This window comes from Mesoplodon bidens, assembly GCF_964165515.1.
Source record: "Mesoplodon bidens genome assembly, chromosome: 16".
In the NCBI taxonomy this organism is placed as follows: Eukaryota; Metazoa; Chordata; class Mammalia; order Artiodactyla; family Ziphiidae; genus Mesoplodon; species Mesoplodon bidens.
In genome coordinates this window covers 14,146,491-14,163,377 of record NC_138173.1, presented here as the reverse complement: position 1 = coordinate 14,163,377, position 16,887 = coordinate 14,146,491, and the positions used below count along the sequence as shown (strand labels likewise).

Sequence of the window (16,887 nt, the reverse complement as noted above, 5' to 3'; positions counted from 1 at the left end):
AAACACATTTATCGAACCATGCATTGCCCTTGGTGCTGTGCATGCAGCAGTTTACAAAACAAACATGCCCTCTTGATGCTTAAATTCTACTGGGAGGAAACAATGACCAGATAAGCTGTATAGTGTATCACATGGTGACAAATGGGAAGGAGAAAACTTTTTAAAAAGGGAATGAAGCCACGGCTGCAACTTCAAATAGTGTCATCAGGTAAGGTCTCACTGTGAGATGATATCTGAATAATATCGTGGCAGTTTATAGTTTTTAGACACCTGGGAAAATCGGGGAGCTCTGCTAGATTGCTCAGGGCCCTGCAAAGCTGCTAATTATTTTAAACACACTTTTTCTATTTGGAAAGATATGTTTATGTCTCATAAGAGAGACTGTGTATTTCTTCACTCCCTCCACCCAAAAGATTAAAGCATTAGATTAACTCCAATTACCCAAGCTGCACGCTGCACAGACAGATGCACTCTGACTACCAAAAAGGAAAGAGATGCAGGACTTCTCCTTCTGCAAGTCCTCTGTGCTCTATGGACCTTTTAAATTAGAAGTCATGGGGGCTCAGCATAAACATTTTTTCCAGAGCTCTACGAATTGTGTTCACATATCTGCTTTTCATTTTAAACAGCTGCAGTCATGCTTGCACTGACCCTGTGGGACCAAGCGTTAGGCTAACAAACAAATGATAGAAAAACAATGTTCTTGACAGCATGTTTTTACATAAAATTTCTCGATTCTTAAAAGTAATAATAGAGCATAAAGCTTAATATTTGTGCTCGCAGGAATATTTTCCTTTACCTTTGCTCGTATAGTGTTAAGCTCCCTCTGATAGAGTGTAGGTCTGTTGATTCTGAATTAACATCCTGAGCTGAGTACCATTTCCGGTCAATCTCTGGCAAATGCCCTTGACGAATAAAGATTTCTGTATATGGTGGATTGCATCTACCTGTGTGTTCTCCATTTAACTGAGATTTAAATATCACCATCATCCTCTTCAGCACAGCTAACATTTGTTGAGTTCTTATGCCAGTTACTATGCTAAGTACCTAACAGGTATTAATTCATTCAGTCCCTCAGACCACCTTATGAAGTGGGTATCCTCATTATTATTTTCAGTATTATTATTGTTATTCTCATCTTAGAGATGGGCTGAGACACACTCATATACTGTGCAAACTAAGCAGAACACCCCTCCCTGAGTATCGTTCACCCGCTCTGGAGGGCGAAGGTGGTCATGAGTGCCGCCCACCACATCCCAGTTCTCCGGGACTCATGACTGGGTGGCTCCCCTCCCCCTGGGAGGGTAGGAATGACCACGTGCCTTGCTTTCGCCAATGCAGCGCGAGTGGAGGTGACACGGGTCCCTCCTGGGTGGACATCTTCATGCAGGTGTGCTCTCTGCCTCATTCCCTCCCTGCTGTGACCGTCAGAGGCATTCCAGCTGATGGGGCTTGGCCAGCCTAGACCTGAGTGAGGCCGATGTGGAGCAGAGACCCCGGGACCCACTGGGCATGGAAAGTGAGCAAGAAAGGAACTTTGTTTTCTCAAGTCTGTGAGGCTTTAGAGTTTTGGTGAATATAACAGTGAAAGGGGTAAAAACCAGTTGTAGAGGAAGCAGGATGTCCAGAGGAGGAAGACACGAGTGACTGGGACTCACGGTACAGACTGTGTCCTGGGGAAGCTGGCACCATCTCTCCACAGACCGGCCACCAGCCTGACACTTGAGTGTCTAGAAGGCCAGCCACGCCGGCCGCAGGGGCAGGGCTGACCAGGCAGAGGTGTGTCATGTTCTGGGACCAGAAAGAAGTTAATGCAAGAGGAGCTCAGAAATGGGTTTCGAGAGAGGGACGGGGGCAAATTGTGTAGAAATGTGCAGGCCACAATAACGCATCTCCCGTGATTCTAGTTGCATTGCAATGCCATTAAATGGCTTTAAGCAGGGGACTAGCACAATTTACCTGTACAGACCCCTCTGGCACCTGCTGAATGTAGAATGTATTAGATGGAGAGGCACAGCTGGAAAATTCTACAGCGGGTACTAGGGAGGAGACTCTGGTGACCCAGTCTAAGGTGATGGGGTGGACACATTCTGAGGTATAACTGGCAGGACTTGGTGAGGTCCTGGAGGTGAAGGGAAAGGAAAGAGAAGAATCACAGCTGATACCTAGATTCTGGCTTCATAAACTGAAGAGATGGAGAATACTGAGAAGGGGGACAACCTTGATGGGGGAGGGGGCAAAGCAGATTTGAGTATGAGGTCAAAGTAGATTTAAATTTCAGAAACAAATTTACGTTTGAGGCGTGAGACAGCCCAGTGATTCATAACCCAAGTCACAGATGGACTGTGAGAATGAAAGAAATCAGTGCATGTAATCATGTAACTGTGCCCGGCACATGAGCCCCTATAATACATGCTAGTTTTTACGAAACTGTGCCCAATGTTTTACATTTACCAGAAAAATGCTTGGGAAAACCTCAAAGATAATTCCACCACCAGCCCTACTGTTCCTATCTGTAACCCCCAGCTCACTAACTGTCCTACAATGTGTTTGGGTTGTCACTCAATCCTGGGACATGTGGCACCTGCAAAATGAAGTCTATTCTCCAGTCTCCTGCCTTACTAGCCCCCAATACTATTTATTCATTTCCTCTCTGTGAGAATACACAAACCCTGAATTTTAAAACCCTGTCAAAGGTCCTGGACTCTCCACGAATCATTTTTTCCCTTTACTTATATCTAATACCCGAGCGTCATTAACCAGAAAATCGCCCATTAAAGGGCTAAAGTATCTAGCTTCCTGAAATGAAACAGGAATCACAAAATCTTGATGAAATTCATAACATCACCTTACTTCCTGTTACCACACAGCACATCTGTCTCTAGTTCTATCTTTGGATCTGAACAAGGTAGGAGGATTTAGGGGAATGCCTGTTTGTCAAAGGATGTGCTCCAAGTGACAGGAAAACCAGACTTCACAATTAGACGGGCTCAGCACCAGGACCTTTCACAGGAATCAATGACTCCTAGAAAGGCTAGCAGGGAGATACTATGAGGCAATTCTCTTAAAACTCGGCACAGCGGCTGAGATCTGCTTCTCCACTCCGCAGAGGCACCTATGTTGGACCAAGAATAATTTCTGCATGGTGAGAAAACTGTTTAGTAACTAGCTTTTAAAGTAATTTGTCAAGCTCCATTGCACTGCAGCATTTCTGAACGGGGCAATGAGGCATCCAGGCACTTGGACAATGGTACTCTTTTAAGGTGATTATGTTACACACTGAATTATGGTGGAACATATTTATATTTAGAATTAAATGATATGGTGCACACAGAGAAGACCAAGGAAGTTTCTCAAATCATTGGATCATTTCATGTCACTTTCCTAATAATAAACAAGCACAGCTGGTAAAGACTTTTAGAATAACAGAGTGGCGAAATCACAAGTAAAAATAAGTAATCATTTTAACTAGTTTTGGTTAATAAAAATAGCTTACCCCTCTTTCTGAAATTAGTGCTTTAAATATAAAGCATTTTAAACCAAGTAAAGGGAGCCCCTTGGCTCTAACCATTTCCTTGAAAATATATCTACATTAGTTGAACTTAAAAAAAAAGGAGTCGGGGCTTCCCTGGTGGTGCAGTGGTTGAGAGTCCGCCTGCCAATGCAGGCGACACGAGTTCGTGCCCCGGTCTGGGAAGATCCCACATGCCGCGGAGCGGCTGGGCCTGTGAGCCATGGCCGCTGAGCCTGCGCGTCCGGAGCCTGTGCTCCGCAACGGGAGAGGCCACAGCAGTGAGAGGCCTGCGTACCGCACAAAAAAAAAAAAAAAAAAAAGTCAATAAATTCACAAAGACAGACAAACTCTGGACAATTGCCAGGAAGTGCTGGGTAGTCAACGCATTAGAGACAGTCTCCAAGGCAGTGTTCACTCAGGCACATCAATAATCCTGCCATTGACAAAGGACTCATCTGAAAAGGAGGAATAATAACTCTTGGTTTAACTGGAATCATGGGATTGGTCCAGATGCTCTCCTAGAATCCCTTTGAGATCTAGGATCCATGATTCAATGCTACTATCCATTTGCCTTATTAATAAACAGTCTTCCTCTTGAACCTCCTGAATACTTCAGGGGAAAAAAGAGACTGGTTTCTAAAATACAATATAACATATATGATAAAATCAATTTATTAAATAAAGCAAAATATAATGTCCTAAAATATTAACTTCTCTGTCACAAGGTCATTCTGAAACAATTCCAGATATCATATATTTGTTTAAAAATAACCACCTGTTCTCTCAGTAACCTCAAGCTGTTTAATTTGTCTATGAATGGAGTGGTCCCAATATAATACACCAAGTGTCATAAGTAATTTTAAAAAACTAGTGTATTAGACAAAGGAAAACAGAATTTCAATTCTAAATTAACTCATAAAAATGTCAGAAAGCAGTAGCACAGTAAATAGTAACTACTTAAAGATAATCTTAGAAATATGGTGCACTAATATGGTAATTTTGATGTCTAAATTTCAAAGATGTATAAAGTAAGACATCATGTCAATTAAAATTTCATTAGTGTAATGTCTAATTACAACAAAGCCTTGGAAAAAGTTCTAAATATTTTATGTGAAATCTGAATTATCCGTGGAAGTAGGGATGATGTGTGTGTGAACTAAATAATGCACATTTAATAGCCATCTGAATCTGCAACTTCATAAAGGGAGTACATTAAAAAGAGGAAAATGGTCCTTATACCATTTTCAGATTTTTCCCACTATGATATATTCAACAATTTCAATCCCCTGAATGATAAGCAAGCATGTCAAGCCCTAGGCTGATTGCTTTTCGTATTAATTTTTATATTTTTCACCACAAATAGATAATTTGTTATGATTATTCACCCTCTTCTATACATGAGAAACTGAGCTACCCCAAATCCCATTCTGTCTTGACTAGATGTGAAGCATAATCACACTCCATGATGTAGCAAACCATCCTACAGAGTTCAGGCAATTCTCCAACCTTCAAATTCTTGAATAAGAATCAGAGTTGACCTCTGGAAAAATTTTATTCAATTCCCTCCTCTTCTCTGTTCTTGTTTTGTTTTGTTTTGTTTTTGCGGTACGCGGGCCTCTCACTGTTGTGGCCTCTCCCGTTGCGGAGCACAGGCTCCGGACGCGCAGGCTCAGCGGCCATAGCTCACGGGCCCAGCTGCTCTGCGGCATGTGGGATCTTCCCAGACCAGGGCACGAACCCGTGTCCCCTGCATCGGCAGGTGGACTCTCAACCACTGCGCCACCAGGGAAGCCCCTCTTCTCTGTTCTTGATAAAAGATTCCAAATTACTGGCACAGCAATTTGGGTACTTCCTTAGTAAACCATTAATTCAATCAGAAGAGAAGAAAGGGTGTTGGTCATGGGTCCTAGGGTTACATACTTTTGCTTTTACTCATTTAACAAGTATGTTAAGGACTCGGTCTGCTTTACGTTTTTTCATAAACATCTATTGAGTGCCTATCCACCAAATGCTGTGTTCCGGTCTGTAAAAGGTACACAAGGAAATCCCTACACGCAGTTTGTACTCTTTCAATCATATAGTTCAATTTAACATGGGCACACTGAAACTTAGCGTTTTCTATATGAAAGAACCTTGTTGTTCTCTTCCCTGGTATTAGATGCTTCCCTAAGATACAGATCTACAGAACTGCCATGTTCTCTCATTTTTAAGGTGTTGGCATTAAGAGAATCTATACGCTCAGCAAAAATTCCTACATTTTCAAACAGTAAAAAGAATAATGGGTGTTCAGGAGTGCCATTTCCTACAGCTATTGTATCACGTACATTTAAAAGTACAGTAAATAAAATGCTTACTCATCTGTTTGACAAACACACATCTCCACCTCCTTCAGTGCAGTCTGAAGTTTGCCCAGCAGTTTCTGATAGATATCTTGGGTTTCTAAGTCGTCTTCTTTCAACAAATACCGGAGACCATGCCCATCTTGCTGCCCCAGAGACAGACCTGAAGGGGCCGCCATGGTTGTAATCGTATGTTGAATGTACACCATAGGGCTTAGTTTTCCTGAGGGGTTGAAACCATTCCACAGCAACCGTTATTACCTTTAACTTACAGTAGCAGTCCAGCGCCATTCATTTTAGACGTCCAAGCTTACAAAAGATAAACTGCCAGTCTAATGTTACATTTAATTCAGGAATTAAAGCTTATGGGGAGTTGTGATTAAAGACTAGGAATACAGTTCGATTCCTTGTCCCACTGGGATGGCATGGGATGGTACTCTGCATCCCTTGCAGCTGCTCCTCCACTATTTTTCTCATAGTTATAGGGCCATCTCAGATGAGTGATTTCACAGCAAGATGAGCTGTGCCTATCAGGCATGTAAGGAAGACAAAAACAATCATTCTTCTTAGAGGAAAACTAATGAAAATGTGTAACTCCATTTTCATTCTACAAACACTTAGGCATAATTATCCAAATGATTAGTGTGAGGAATCCTTTCTTTATAAAATTTCAGACTTGCTGACATGCTAATTTCAGGGATGCAGGAATAGGTATGATTACCTAAGTTACGTGTCATAATTTGATAAAGTTGAAAAAGCTAACATACCTTGTTCCGATTTATTTTCTTTATCATGAGAATTATGCTTCCTGCTATCCAACTGAACACCAAATGCACTCCCCAGGTACGCTGATGTCTTGGGATAAGAAACTTCCATCACACTGACATGGCAGTTGGTGGGGCAGAAATCACTGCTGTGCAGTGGGGAGATTTTAGATTTGGCCTGTTTAAAGGTGGGCCAGGCTCTATTCTTTAGTACACGAGAAAACTGTAGATGAAAGATGAAAGAAAAAGCAGTTGAATGCAGTGATAATTCAAACATTTCACTCCTGTCATCCATAGCAAAATCAAAAGAAAATTAAAACATGTCAACTGCAACGGGTGAAATAAATTACAAGCTGTCAGAAATTAAGTCATTATTTTAAAATTCACACATTCTTAGAAAAGCAAAGCAATATAGGCAGCAAATGCAAAGGATTCTTTTGAAACACTGAATGCAAGTTAAGCGCTAAAAGAGATGAAGTCAAGTGATCAACACCACTTACTAGGACTCAAATCCACAGGCTCCCAGCAGTTGAGAGTCAGAGAGAGAAACTGAATCAGCGTCCTAGGACACCAAGATAGGAGAAGGTGCAAGGTGGCAGAACAGGGTAGCTGTCAGGTCAAGGATGGAAGAAGATGGATTATTCCAAACATCATCAGAAAGTTGACCCAGACCTGAGGCTGGGAACAGGTTAGACAGCAAAGCTTGGTGGTGGGGACCCCCCCACCTGCCCGAATGGCAGGACAACAGGCAGAACAGATTTTACTTCCCACCCGTGCTTCCTGATAATCACTGTTGAGCTCTGGGTCAGGGTCAGCCTGAAGACTGGCGTGGAGGCTGCTTCTATGCCACTGAGAAGAGTGATGCTCAAGGAAGTTATACAACTTGCCCGGAGAGCCACTCCCCTACTTAAACCTTGCCATCCAAATCCATGGTCTACACTTGCCATGGTCTATACAGCCTCCCAAAGTCCAATCCATACCCGGTTTATTTATCTCGAGCTCTCTTCCCCTCGTTCCCTGTGCTCCTCCTGGCTTTCACCCAGCCCCTCTCACATACCATCTACTCGTTCGAGGTCTTTGTACCGGCTGTTCAGTGTGCCTGAAATGTTCTTCCCTCGTTTCCAAACTTACTCCTATGCATTTTCAAGTTCTATGAAATCATCAAGAGGCATTCCTTGAGCCCTAGTCTAGGTTCAATTTTCTTGTTTAGGTGCTAGGTTATAGCACCCTGTAATCCTCCTTACAATTATGAATAATTTTCTTTTTATTTATTTATTTTATTTTATTTATTTTATTTTTTGGCTGTGTTGGGTCTTCATTGCTGCACACGGGCTTTTCTCTAGTTGCGACGAGCAGGGGCTACTCTTCGTTGCGGTGTGCGGGTTTCTCATTGCCAGGGTTTCTCTCATTGTGGAGCATGGGCTCCAGGTGCACAGGCTTCAGTAGTTGTGGCTCGCGGGCTCGAGAGCGCAGGCTCAGGAGCTGTATCACGCAGGCTCAGTAGTTGTGGCTCCCGGGCTCTAGAGCGCAGGCTCAGTACTTGCGGCACATGGGCTTAGTTGCTCCGCGGCATGTGGGATCTTCCCAGAAGAGGGCTCAAACCTGTGTCCCCTGCATTGGCAGGTGGATTCTTAGCCACTACACCACTAGGGAAGTCCCATGAATAATTTTCTTATTTCTCTCTCCCTTAGCAGATGGTAAACTCCATGAGAGTGATGCTTACATCTGTCTTGTGCATCACACACAAGCATCTCATAGAACTGAACTGGATTATAGTTTCAAAAACAAAGGACTGAGAGCCACCAGCTCCCTGTGTTTTAGTTATGTCGTCTGCATAACTGATGTGATGCTGGGCAAGTCCCTGTCTCTTTGTCATTTCTAGTAAAATATGGAATGTGGATTAAATAATATCTATGTTCTCTTCTTCCTTGGAAACTATAACCAGATCCTATCTATTTATTCCACTAATAGAGTAGTAATCTGAACATTGAAGAGAATAAAAATTAAGACTACTACCAGTTACTGTCTAACTTTTCTAGGTTAAATTCAAGCATAAAGATATGATATCAAAAATCACATCTTATAAGCTCACCATGAGAATATGAACTATCTCACAAGTATATTAAACTGTGTTTTCAAATCACATGTCAGAAGCTATGTATCTCAGCAAAGGGCTAGCACATAGTAGGACTCTAAATAGAACTGGACTGAAATGCAGGACTCTATTAACAAAATTACTAACACATTTGATAATGATACATAGTGAAAATAGCCTAAACACTGAAAGATAGGGAGGCATTTAGAGAATTCCTGAATTATCACTTTCTCTTTATTAATAAAGAAACTGTGACCTGGAGACTTATCTCGGAAAGACCTAGAATTTAAGGCCAGATGAAAACTTTGACTCAGAAGTTCTTTTCCACTGTAGTTGCAGGATAAAAATCTCAGATAAGGCTCCCACGGCACAAAGACACAGAGATCGATTTTATTATGTCACAGCATCCATGGTAATAGGCAGTTACCCTTCTGTTGCTTTCTTTTATTTTAACCAATTATTCATTCATTCAAAAATATGAAAAGAAGCATCTATTCTGGATCCTGTGCTACGCTGAAGACACAGCCCTTGCCCTCACAGAATTCACGGTCTAGTAGGGAACACAGGTAAAAACAATATATCACCCTTATATAAAACAATTATACTATTACAATTATATGTAACATGTATGTATAAACATATACACAACTGTATATGTGTATATACATATGTAACAATTATATAATAAATACGATAGCCAGATAATTAGAAATTTTGGTAAGTGCTGAGAAGGAAGTGAACAGGGTGATGTAATGAAGTATCACTAGAGTGATCAGGCAGAGGAGGGGGAAGATTTCCTTTTCAGTGGGACCCATTTCCTGCAGCTTTCCGACATCTACCTCAATACAAATGTCTTCTGTGCCCTCTCCCCATGCACTTGGAACGGTGCGTAGCCACAGGTCTGAATGTGCCTAGTTTCTCTCAAAGAGTAAGTGGAAACTTCTTTGATAAGAGCCTCTCTTGGAGAAGGAAGAGCCTTATGAAAGCAGTGCTATCTTCCATCCTGGGGAATCCCTAGAAAAGGGCGAGGGGGCGAGGGGGGGCCATAATCATGGGTCCTGGAAATGTGGATATATTTTGAAGATCAAAATGTGCTGGCAGGGGCTTCCCTGGTGGCGCAGTGGTTGAGAGTCTGCCTGCCAATGCAGGGGACATGGGTTCGTGCCCCGGTCTGGGAAGATCCCACATGCCGCAGACCGGCTGGGCCCGTGAGCCATGGCCGCTGAGCCTGCGCGTCCGGAGCCTGTGCTCCGCATCAGGAGAGGCCACAACAGTGAGAGGCCCACGTACTGCAAAAAAAAAAAAAAAAGTGCTGGCAGACAGCATGCCCTGCTATTTAATGGTGAGCCCTTTCTGAAACACAGACCTAAAATGAGGAAGGCAGAGTTCTTGTACTGACCATGGTGGGCAGGTGAAAATGCTCTGATCATGCCCTACAGTAGTAAAGGGCCCTGGAAACGTGGACCTGTCATCTTCTTCAGCGACATCAAATGAAACACTGAGCTCACTCATCTGCTTTGGAGAAGCTCACAAGGAAAGACAAAAGTTCTTTTCCATAAATAAAAACTGCAATTTTGTAATAAAGAAACGTACAGGGTATGGGATGGGGGGTGGGAATGAGTTGGGATGGAAAATGCTTTAGACCTATTATGGACCAAGCTTATTACCAGCTTCATTCATTCATCCTACAATGACCTATCCAGGGTGCTCTAAATCAGGCACGGTTCTAGGCGCACTGGGAAACAGTGAATGAACAAAGATTCCTGCCTTCTGGGTGGTTACATTCCAATAAGGGGAGAGGCAAACAATAAACATAGTAAGTCGAAGTCAAAGTGGGACTTTGCCCATGAGAGGTTGGCGAAAAAGGCAGAATCAGCATAGGAGACTACGAATGGGCCACGAAGAAAGTCACAGAAAACTGCTTAAGAAAGGTACAAGCTCAACTGCATCAGATGCTACTAAAACAAGGACTACAATGACAACAGTGAATAAGCTTTGGCAAAATAGAGGTCACCAGTGACCTTAGAAAGGGCCAGTTCAGTTACATGGAGGGAACCAGAGCCCACCTTCAGTGTGCTGAGAACGAAAGGCGAGTGAAACAGCAGGTGTGGACAGTGGGTATGAACAGCGGGTATGAACAGCAGGTATGGACAGCAGGTGTGGACAGCAGGTGTGGGCAGCGGGTGTGGACAGCGGGTATGGACAGCAGGTGTGGACAGCAGGTGTAGGTAGCTCTTTTTAGGACAGAGATCAAAGATGTGGAAGAGGAGGTAGAGAGGAGTGTGGCGGGCAAGGGAAACATTTATCTTTAATACAGATACTAAGGCATATTTGTGTATTGACAGGAAGAAGTCATTCTTGGAAAAGGAATTTCAGGTTTTTAATGCATTGGTAGTTAATTCATGAATTACTGAGCATGACAACAAGTTTAGATCCAATTATAGTCATTTGACTACAAGTCAAAAAAATACAAAGGTAAGCTATTATTTTGCAGACAGTGTCCCATTTCAATGAAGTGTAAAGACCCACTGGCATGGACCTATAAAAATTCTGTATCGGGGGAAGAGGACATGAGGAGGGATTTTACCCACAGTTTTCCCAATCCATATATCCATTTGGGGATTATGTGGCATTAATAACTAAAGATACTCAGAATAGTCAACGTAAAACTTAGATTCCTACAGGTAGTATTTTTGTGTAAAAAGGAACTATCTCAGGGCTTCCCTGGTGGCGCAGTGGTTGGGAGTCTGCCTGCCGATGCGGGGACACGGGTTCGTGCCCCAGTCTGGGAGGATCCCGCATGCCGCGGAGCAACTGGGCCCGTGAGCCAAGATTGCTGAGCCTGCGCGTCTGGAGCCTGTGCTCCGCGACAGGAGAGGTCGCGGTGGTGGGAGGCCCGCGCACCGCGATGAGGAGTGGCCCCCGCTCGCCGCAGCTGGGGAGGGCCCTCGCACGGAAACGAGGACCCAACACAGCCAAGAATAAATAAATAAATAAAGCAAACTGTCAACAAGTAAAAATAAACACTAAAAGAAAAAAAAAGGAACTATCTCTTAAAAGCTCATTAAATATTTATATGGAAGAAGTATCCCCAATGCCAAAAATAAGGCCAATTATGGAATTATCTGGAAACAGGAGAATGAATCTAGAATTTTTAAAAGTTCTCAGGACACCAGAGAGTGAGCACGTTCCTCCAAACAGTGCATACTTTTACGTCTGGAACGACTGCCCACACTTCCTGCCCCACAGAGATTAAACGCCAGCTTAGGGTTCATTCAGGTCCCCAGTAAGGTCTGAACATCTGTGGCCTGTAACGCTGGCCAAAACTTTAAATGTGATCGCAGCAGCCTGGCTATGGAAACTGTAGAAATATCAACTGGTTTCTATTTTTAACACGTAAAACTTTTAGACTCAAAATAATAAGGGAAAGCCAGCCTCTTTGAGATTTTAGTTTCTATGGATACATTTTATTTTACACAAAGAGGGCTGTTTGAAGCTTTCATCTGGGAGACAAATAGGTTGCTAATAATAGTTTAAAAGTAAATACGTGGAAATTAAAAATATATATTCACAAATGCTATAGTTTCTGTTGACATACATCTGTTACATGGATGGAGCTGACCTTACCTGACAGGCTGTTACCTTAGATATCGACATTTTGTTCAAACAGAAAAGTTCCTTGAAATGTTTTCTTGCTGACCCTGTTTCTCTATTTTGTGAGAAAGATAGCCAGTGATTCTAAACAGGTTTATGGTCAAGAAGGGATGATGAAAGGACTGCTTTTAAAGCACTCATGTCCTGGTTAACTACAAGTTTCTCTTTATTTATAAATTAAAAATAAAAATAAGTGAGACGGCACTCCATAGGACTGATACCTAGTTGGTTACCTGCCACATATGTGACATGAAGCAAATTCTTACTTCCTGAGAAAGAAGCAGGATGGTAAGACTATTCAGTACACATGGCTACTTGGAGTCTCAAACAGCAACCATGTGCATACGAGAGCTTTCCAAACTTCAGTGACATTCTTTTTATCATCTCAAATCACTGCCCGGTAGCCTGTCCACCTCTTCTTTAGAAGCTTCCCAGGTGCCCAGTTACTCCTGAGGAAATGGAAGATGCTTCTCACTCCCCGGAATAATGCTGTTGAGAATCCCTGACATTTGGGGGAAAACTCTGCTTATAATCCCCCAAAACATACACCTCTCAGTTTATTGCAAACCAGGTTGTTGTTAGAAACCAAGAAATAACACCTTCTTTATCGCCATAACCAATTAATCATAGACGGTATATATTTTCCTCCTACACACAGCTTGAATTGATCTTTTTCTCTCTGTCCCCAATGCTTCTACATGAGTCCAAGTCACCCTCAACTTGGACAGCTTACAAACAAATCTGATGATTATGTCACTTCAAAACATCACTGGAGGGGCTTCCCTGGTGGCGCAGTGGTTAAGAATCCGCCTGTCAGTGCAGGGGACAGGGGTTCAAGCCCTGGTCTGGGACATGCCGCGGAGCAACTGAGCCCGTGCGCCACAACTACCAAGCTTGCACTCTAGAGCCCGTGAGCCACAACTACTGAGCCCGCAGGCCACAACTACGGAAGCCCACGAGCCTAGAGCCCATGCTCCACAACAAGAGAAGCCACTGCAATGAGAAGCCCACGCACCTCAACAAAGAATAGCTCCCGCTCGCCGTGACTAGAGAAAGCCCGCGCGCAGCAACGAGGACCCAACGCTGCCAAAAATAAATAAAAATTAAAAAAAGAAAATCAATGGAAAAAATCACATTTTGTCAGTTCTCCTTTTTAACCGCATCCAACTAAAATCCTCCTTTCTGGCCCAGGCAGTACGTCAACCCTGCATCAATCAGATCAGTCTCATTTCTAAGTCTTTGCCTTCATTTATGATCTCTCCCTTTACTTGAGAGCCATCTCTCTTCCTTTTCACTCTGACAGATCTTTCCAGTTGATAGCATCTGCTGACCACTCTGTCCAAGATGATTTCTCCGTTACTGAAATGCTATTGCCCTTGCAGTCAGAACCATACTGTTTAGCACATCAGCTGTGTAGCAAAGTATCAACTACAGGTAAACAAACAACAACCAGTTTTAGAATAAAAGGGAGCAAGGTTCAAATTCCACTGCCACTCCCAGCTGTGTGCCTTTGGGAAAGTTACTTGATCCCTCTGAGCTTCAGTCACTTCATCGATGAAATGGATAATATGTCTCATATCATTGTGTTGGTAAGATTATACAACACAGGCAAACTGTAAAATATAGCTAGCATGCAATGCCTGACACAGACTGCTATAAACTGTTGTGCGCTCTATAACGGCACAGAGGAGCAGCATACAGAGCAAGGTGCTGGGTGCCAGCATGTTCAACCATTCATGGCAACACCTCCTAGTAGGCTAAGTAGTATTATTATTACTTCATGTATTTTGACCTTTCTTCCCAAGTAGATTGTACGTGGGGGAGGGCAGACTTCTTCAAATAACTGACTTAAGCCCCTATTGCCTATGTAAAAGATACACATTTAGTAAGTATTTCCCCAGTCTTCCTGTCCCATCCTGCAACAAACTTGCTTTTGTGAACTTGAGTTTTTGACCAATGCTCTTTCATTAAAGAGTGTCATAAAAATATCTGCCACATAAAACAAATTGCCGCTTCTTTTGCAGGGCTATGTTTATGGACACTGCCCTGACATTCCTGGTGTTGCCTCTTTGAAATCCAGGGTGAGAGATTTCCTTTAGAACTTAGACCAAGAAAACCTTTACTTCTCTTAAGAAACATGTATGTATCACAGGGATGCTGATAAATAAGTAACAGACCGTGTTTCCCTTTTCATTTTGGCCATCAGTAAGCTGAAGGCCAAATATAATATTCCACTTTAGCAAGTAAATAGAGTCTTCGGACCTGCTTACCTACAGCCCCTTTTTCCCTGATGGTCTATACTATCTGTTCTAATATAGCTTTACCTCTCAATTTACCTACTCATTTTCCTCCAATATTCAATCTCTCCTTCTTTCTTTTAGTAATAAAATTCCTTGAGTTTTAGTTTGGCACATGGATGCCTAGTTTGAGACTACATTTCCCAGCCTCCCTTTCACTAAACAACGGGATGTGAACAGTAGTGATGTGTACAACTTCTGGGTCCTGCCCTCAAAAGGAAGCGCTTTACTCTCCACTTCCTGTTTCCCCTGCTAAGGGGCATTCATTTAGACATGGTGGTGGTGCACCAAGTTTGGCTTTGCAGAAGAGGGCAATATCCTAGGGGAGAAAACAAAAATATAGAAGGATCCCTAGAAGATCATCAAGCCCCACCTCACTGGACTCCTATCAGATTATACTTTCAAATGAGTGAGGAATAAACTTTCTATCTGGTTGAAGCCTCTGTTGCCTTGGTCCTTCTTAAAGCAGCTGAATCAATACCCTAGGTAATATACCCTCATCTTAATGTTTTATTTTTATTTCTATATTTTACCTTTTCTTATGTGTATTTCTTTAAGCTACTTCTACTGCTTTTGCTGTCTGAATGAATGGAGAGAAGAAAATAGGAACAAAATCCAAAAAAGGTAGAAAAATGACACACGCAAAAGTGACAAGCTTGACAACCAGAATCTGCCTGAACCCTACCATACTTTATACAGATCCGTTTCTGAAGTAGAATGACTCTCTTTTCAAAATGTGTTCAAAAGGGGACTACTAATTTGCATTTTTAGAGCTTTTAAATTTAACTTCAAAGCATTGTCACCTCTCACAGAGACAGGAGAAGTAAAAAGAAAATCTTCCGTTCTTCAGCTTCAACGAGACATATTCATGGAATCTTTGCCAAACTTAAAGAGGTCAAGAGCAATCATGGAAAGAAGGTGAACAGATGTGAGAGTTATGCAGTGATCTTGAATATCATTTTTTCTTCATGTCAATGGACTTATAAAAAATTATGACATCAATACATATTCAACTTCACAAGCCTAACAGTGTAGGAAATGCTTAAAGAAAAACACAGTGAGCCCGCTTCCCCTCCCCCTACCTGAGGCAACCAAATTGAAACCCCTTGGGTATTCGTTCACACATTTCCCTATTTTTGTATGGACATATCTGGACACATGTTGACTTATCTTTTATTTGCCATACCAAACATAGACAGTTAGCTCATATTCATAAACACTGGGATAAATAATATTTCCTAGTATGACTACCAAAATTTAAGCAACCAGCCTCACTTTGAGGGAAATAATTAGCTAGCCTCCCACTGACACAAACAGAAAAAAAAATTAAAACCTACTATATGTTTTAGAGATCAATTTTTATTTATCCTACCTCTAAAATATATCCTCGAGTTCACCAAATGTTCTCTGTCTCCTCTGTCTTCCCCAGAGTCCAAGCCATGACCGTCACTCACCTGGACTATTCCAATCGCTTCCCACCCCTCTCTATGCCTCACTTCTTGCCCCTTGCAATCCATTTCTACAGAGGAACCGGCACAACCTTTCAAAAACCTAAATTAGATGAAGTCATCCTTCTATCTAAAATTTTCCAACTGCTTCTCATCGATGTAAGAAGAAAATCCAAACACCTTCCAAAGTCCTGAAAGGTACAAAGAGCTTCCACGGCACCTCATACCTGTCCCTGCCCAAGCCTCTGCCCTTATAACTGACTGGTCACTCTTCCCGACACCCTGACCTTCTTTTTGCTTTGGGGCCTCTGTACCAGCTGCTCTGTCTACCTGGACGCTTCTTCCTCCCATTTAAAGGAAGAGTTCTACTTGTCATTCAGACACGAGTTTCCCAGAGAGGCTTTCTCTATAGCCACCCAGCCTAGAGTTCCCACACCCTGGCACTTCCCACCATAGCTTTCCTCAAAACTCTCTCCAATATTTGATTTTCCCCCTTTGTAGAGATTTATTTACTTCGTTGTAGTCTCCCCCACTCAAATGGAAGCATCGTGAGAGGAAAGACCTTCTCTCCTTTCCTGCCGTATTCCTGGTACCAAGAACACTGCTTCACACACAAAAGGTGCTCAATTAATACGTCAAATGAATGAGGCAATGAATCCATTTAAAACAGCCGATGTTCCATGTACTTTCTGATTGAGGGCTCTGTTCCCTCTGTCAAGAGAACAGGTAAAGAAGAACTATAGTGTAATAATAAAAATCTGATTTCAGAATTAGGT

General features: G+C 42.4%; 1 protein-coding gene across 4 annotated transcripts in view; it reads right to left on the bottom strand.

Annotated features, from left to right (window-relative positions):
• The window catches only part of PREX2 (phosphatidylinositol-3,4,5-trisphosphate dependent Rac exchange factor 2), a 283,316-nt gene that overhangs the window by 109,375 nt on the left and 157,054 nt on the right, over nt 1–16,887 (bottom strand). For all 4 annotated transcript variants that reach the window (XM_081259019.1, XM_081259020.1, XM_081259021.1 and 1 more), the window contains exons 24-25: nt 6,621–6,840; nt 5,869–6,076 (exon numbers count right to left, since the gene is read on the bottom strand). In XM_081259019.1, the coding sequence (XP_081115145.1) occupies nt 5,869–6,076; nt 6,621–6,840 (428 nt within the window). The remainder of the gene's footprint in view (nt 1–5,868; nt 6,077–6,620; nt 6,841–16,887) is intronic.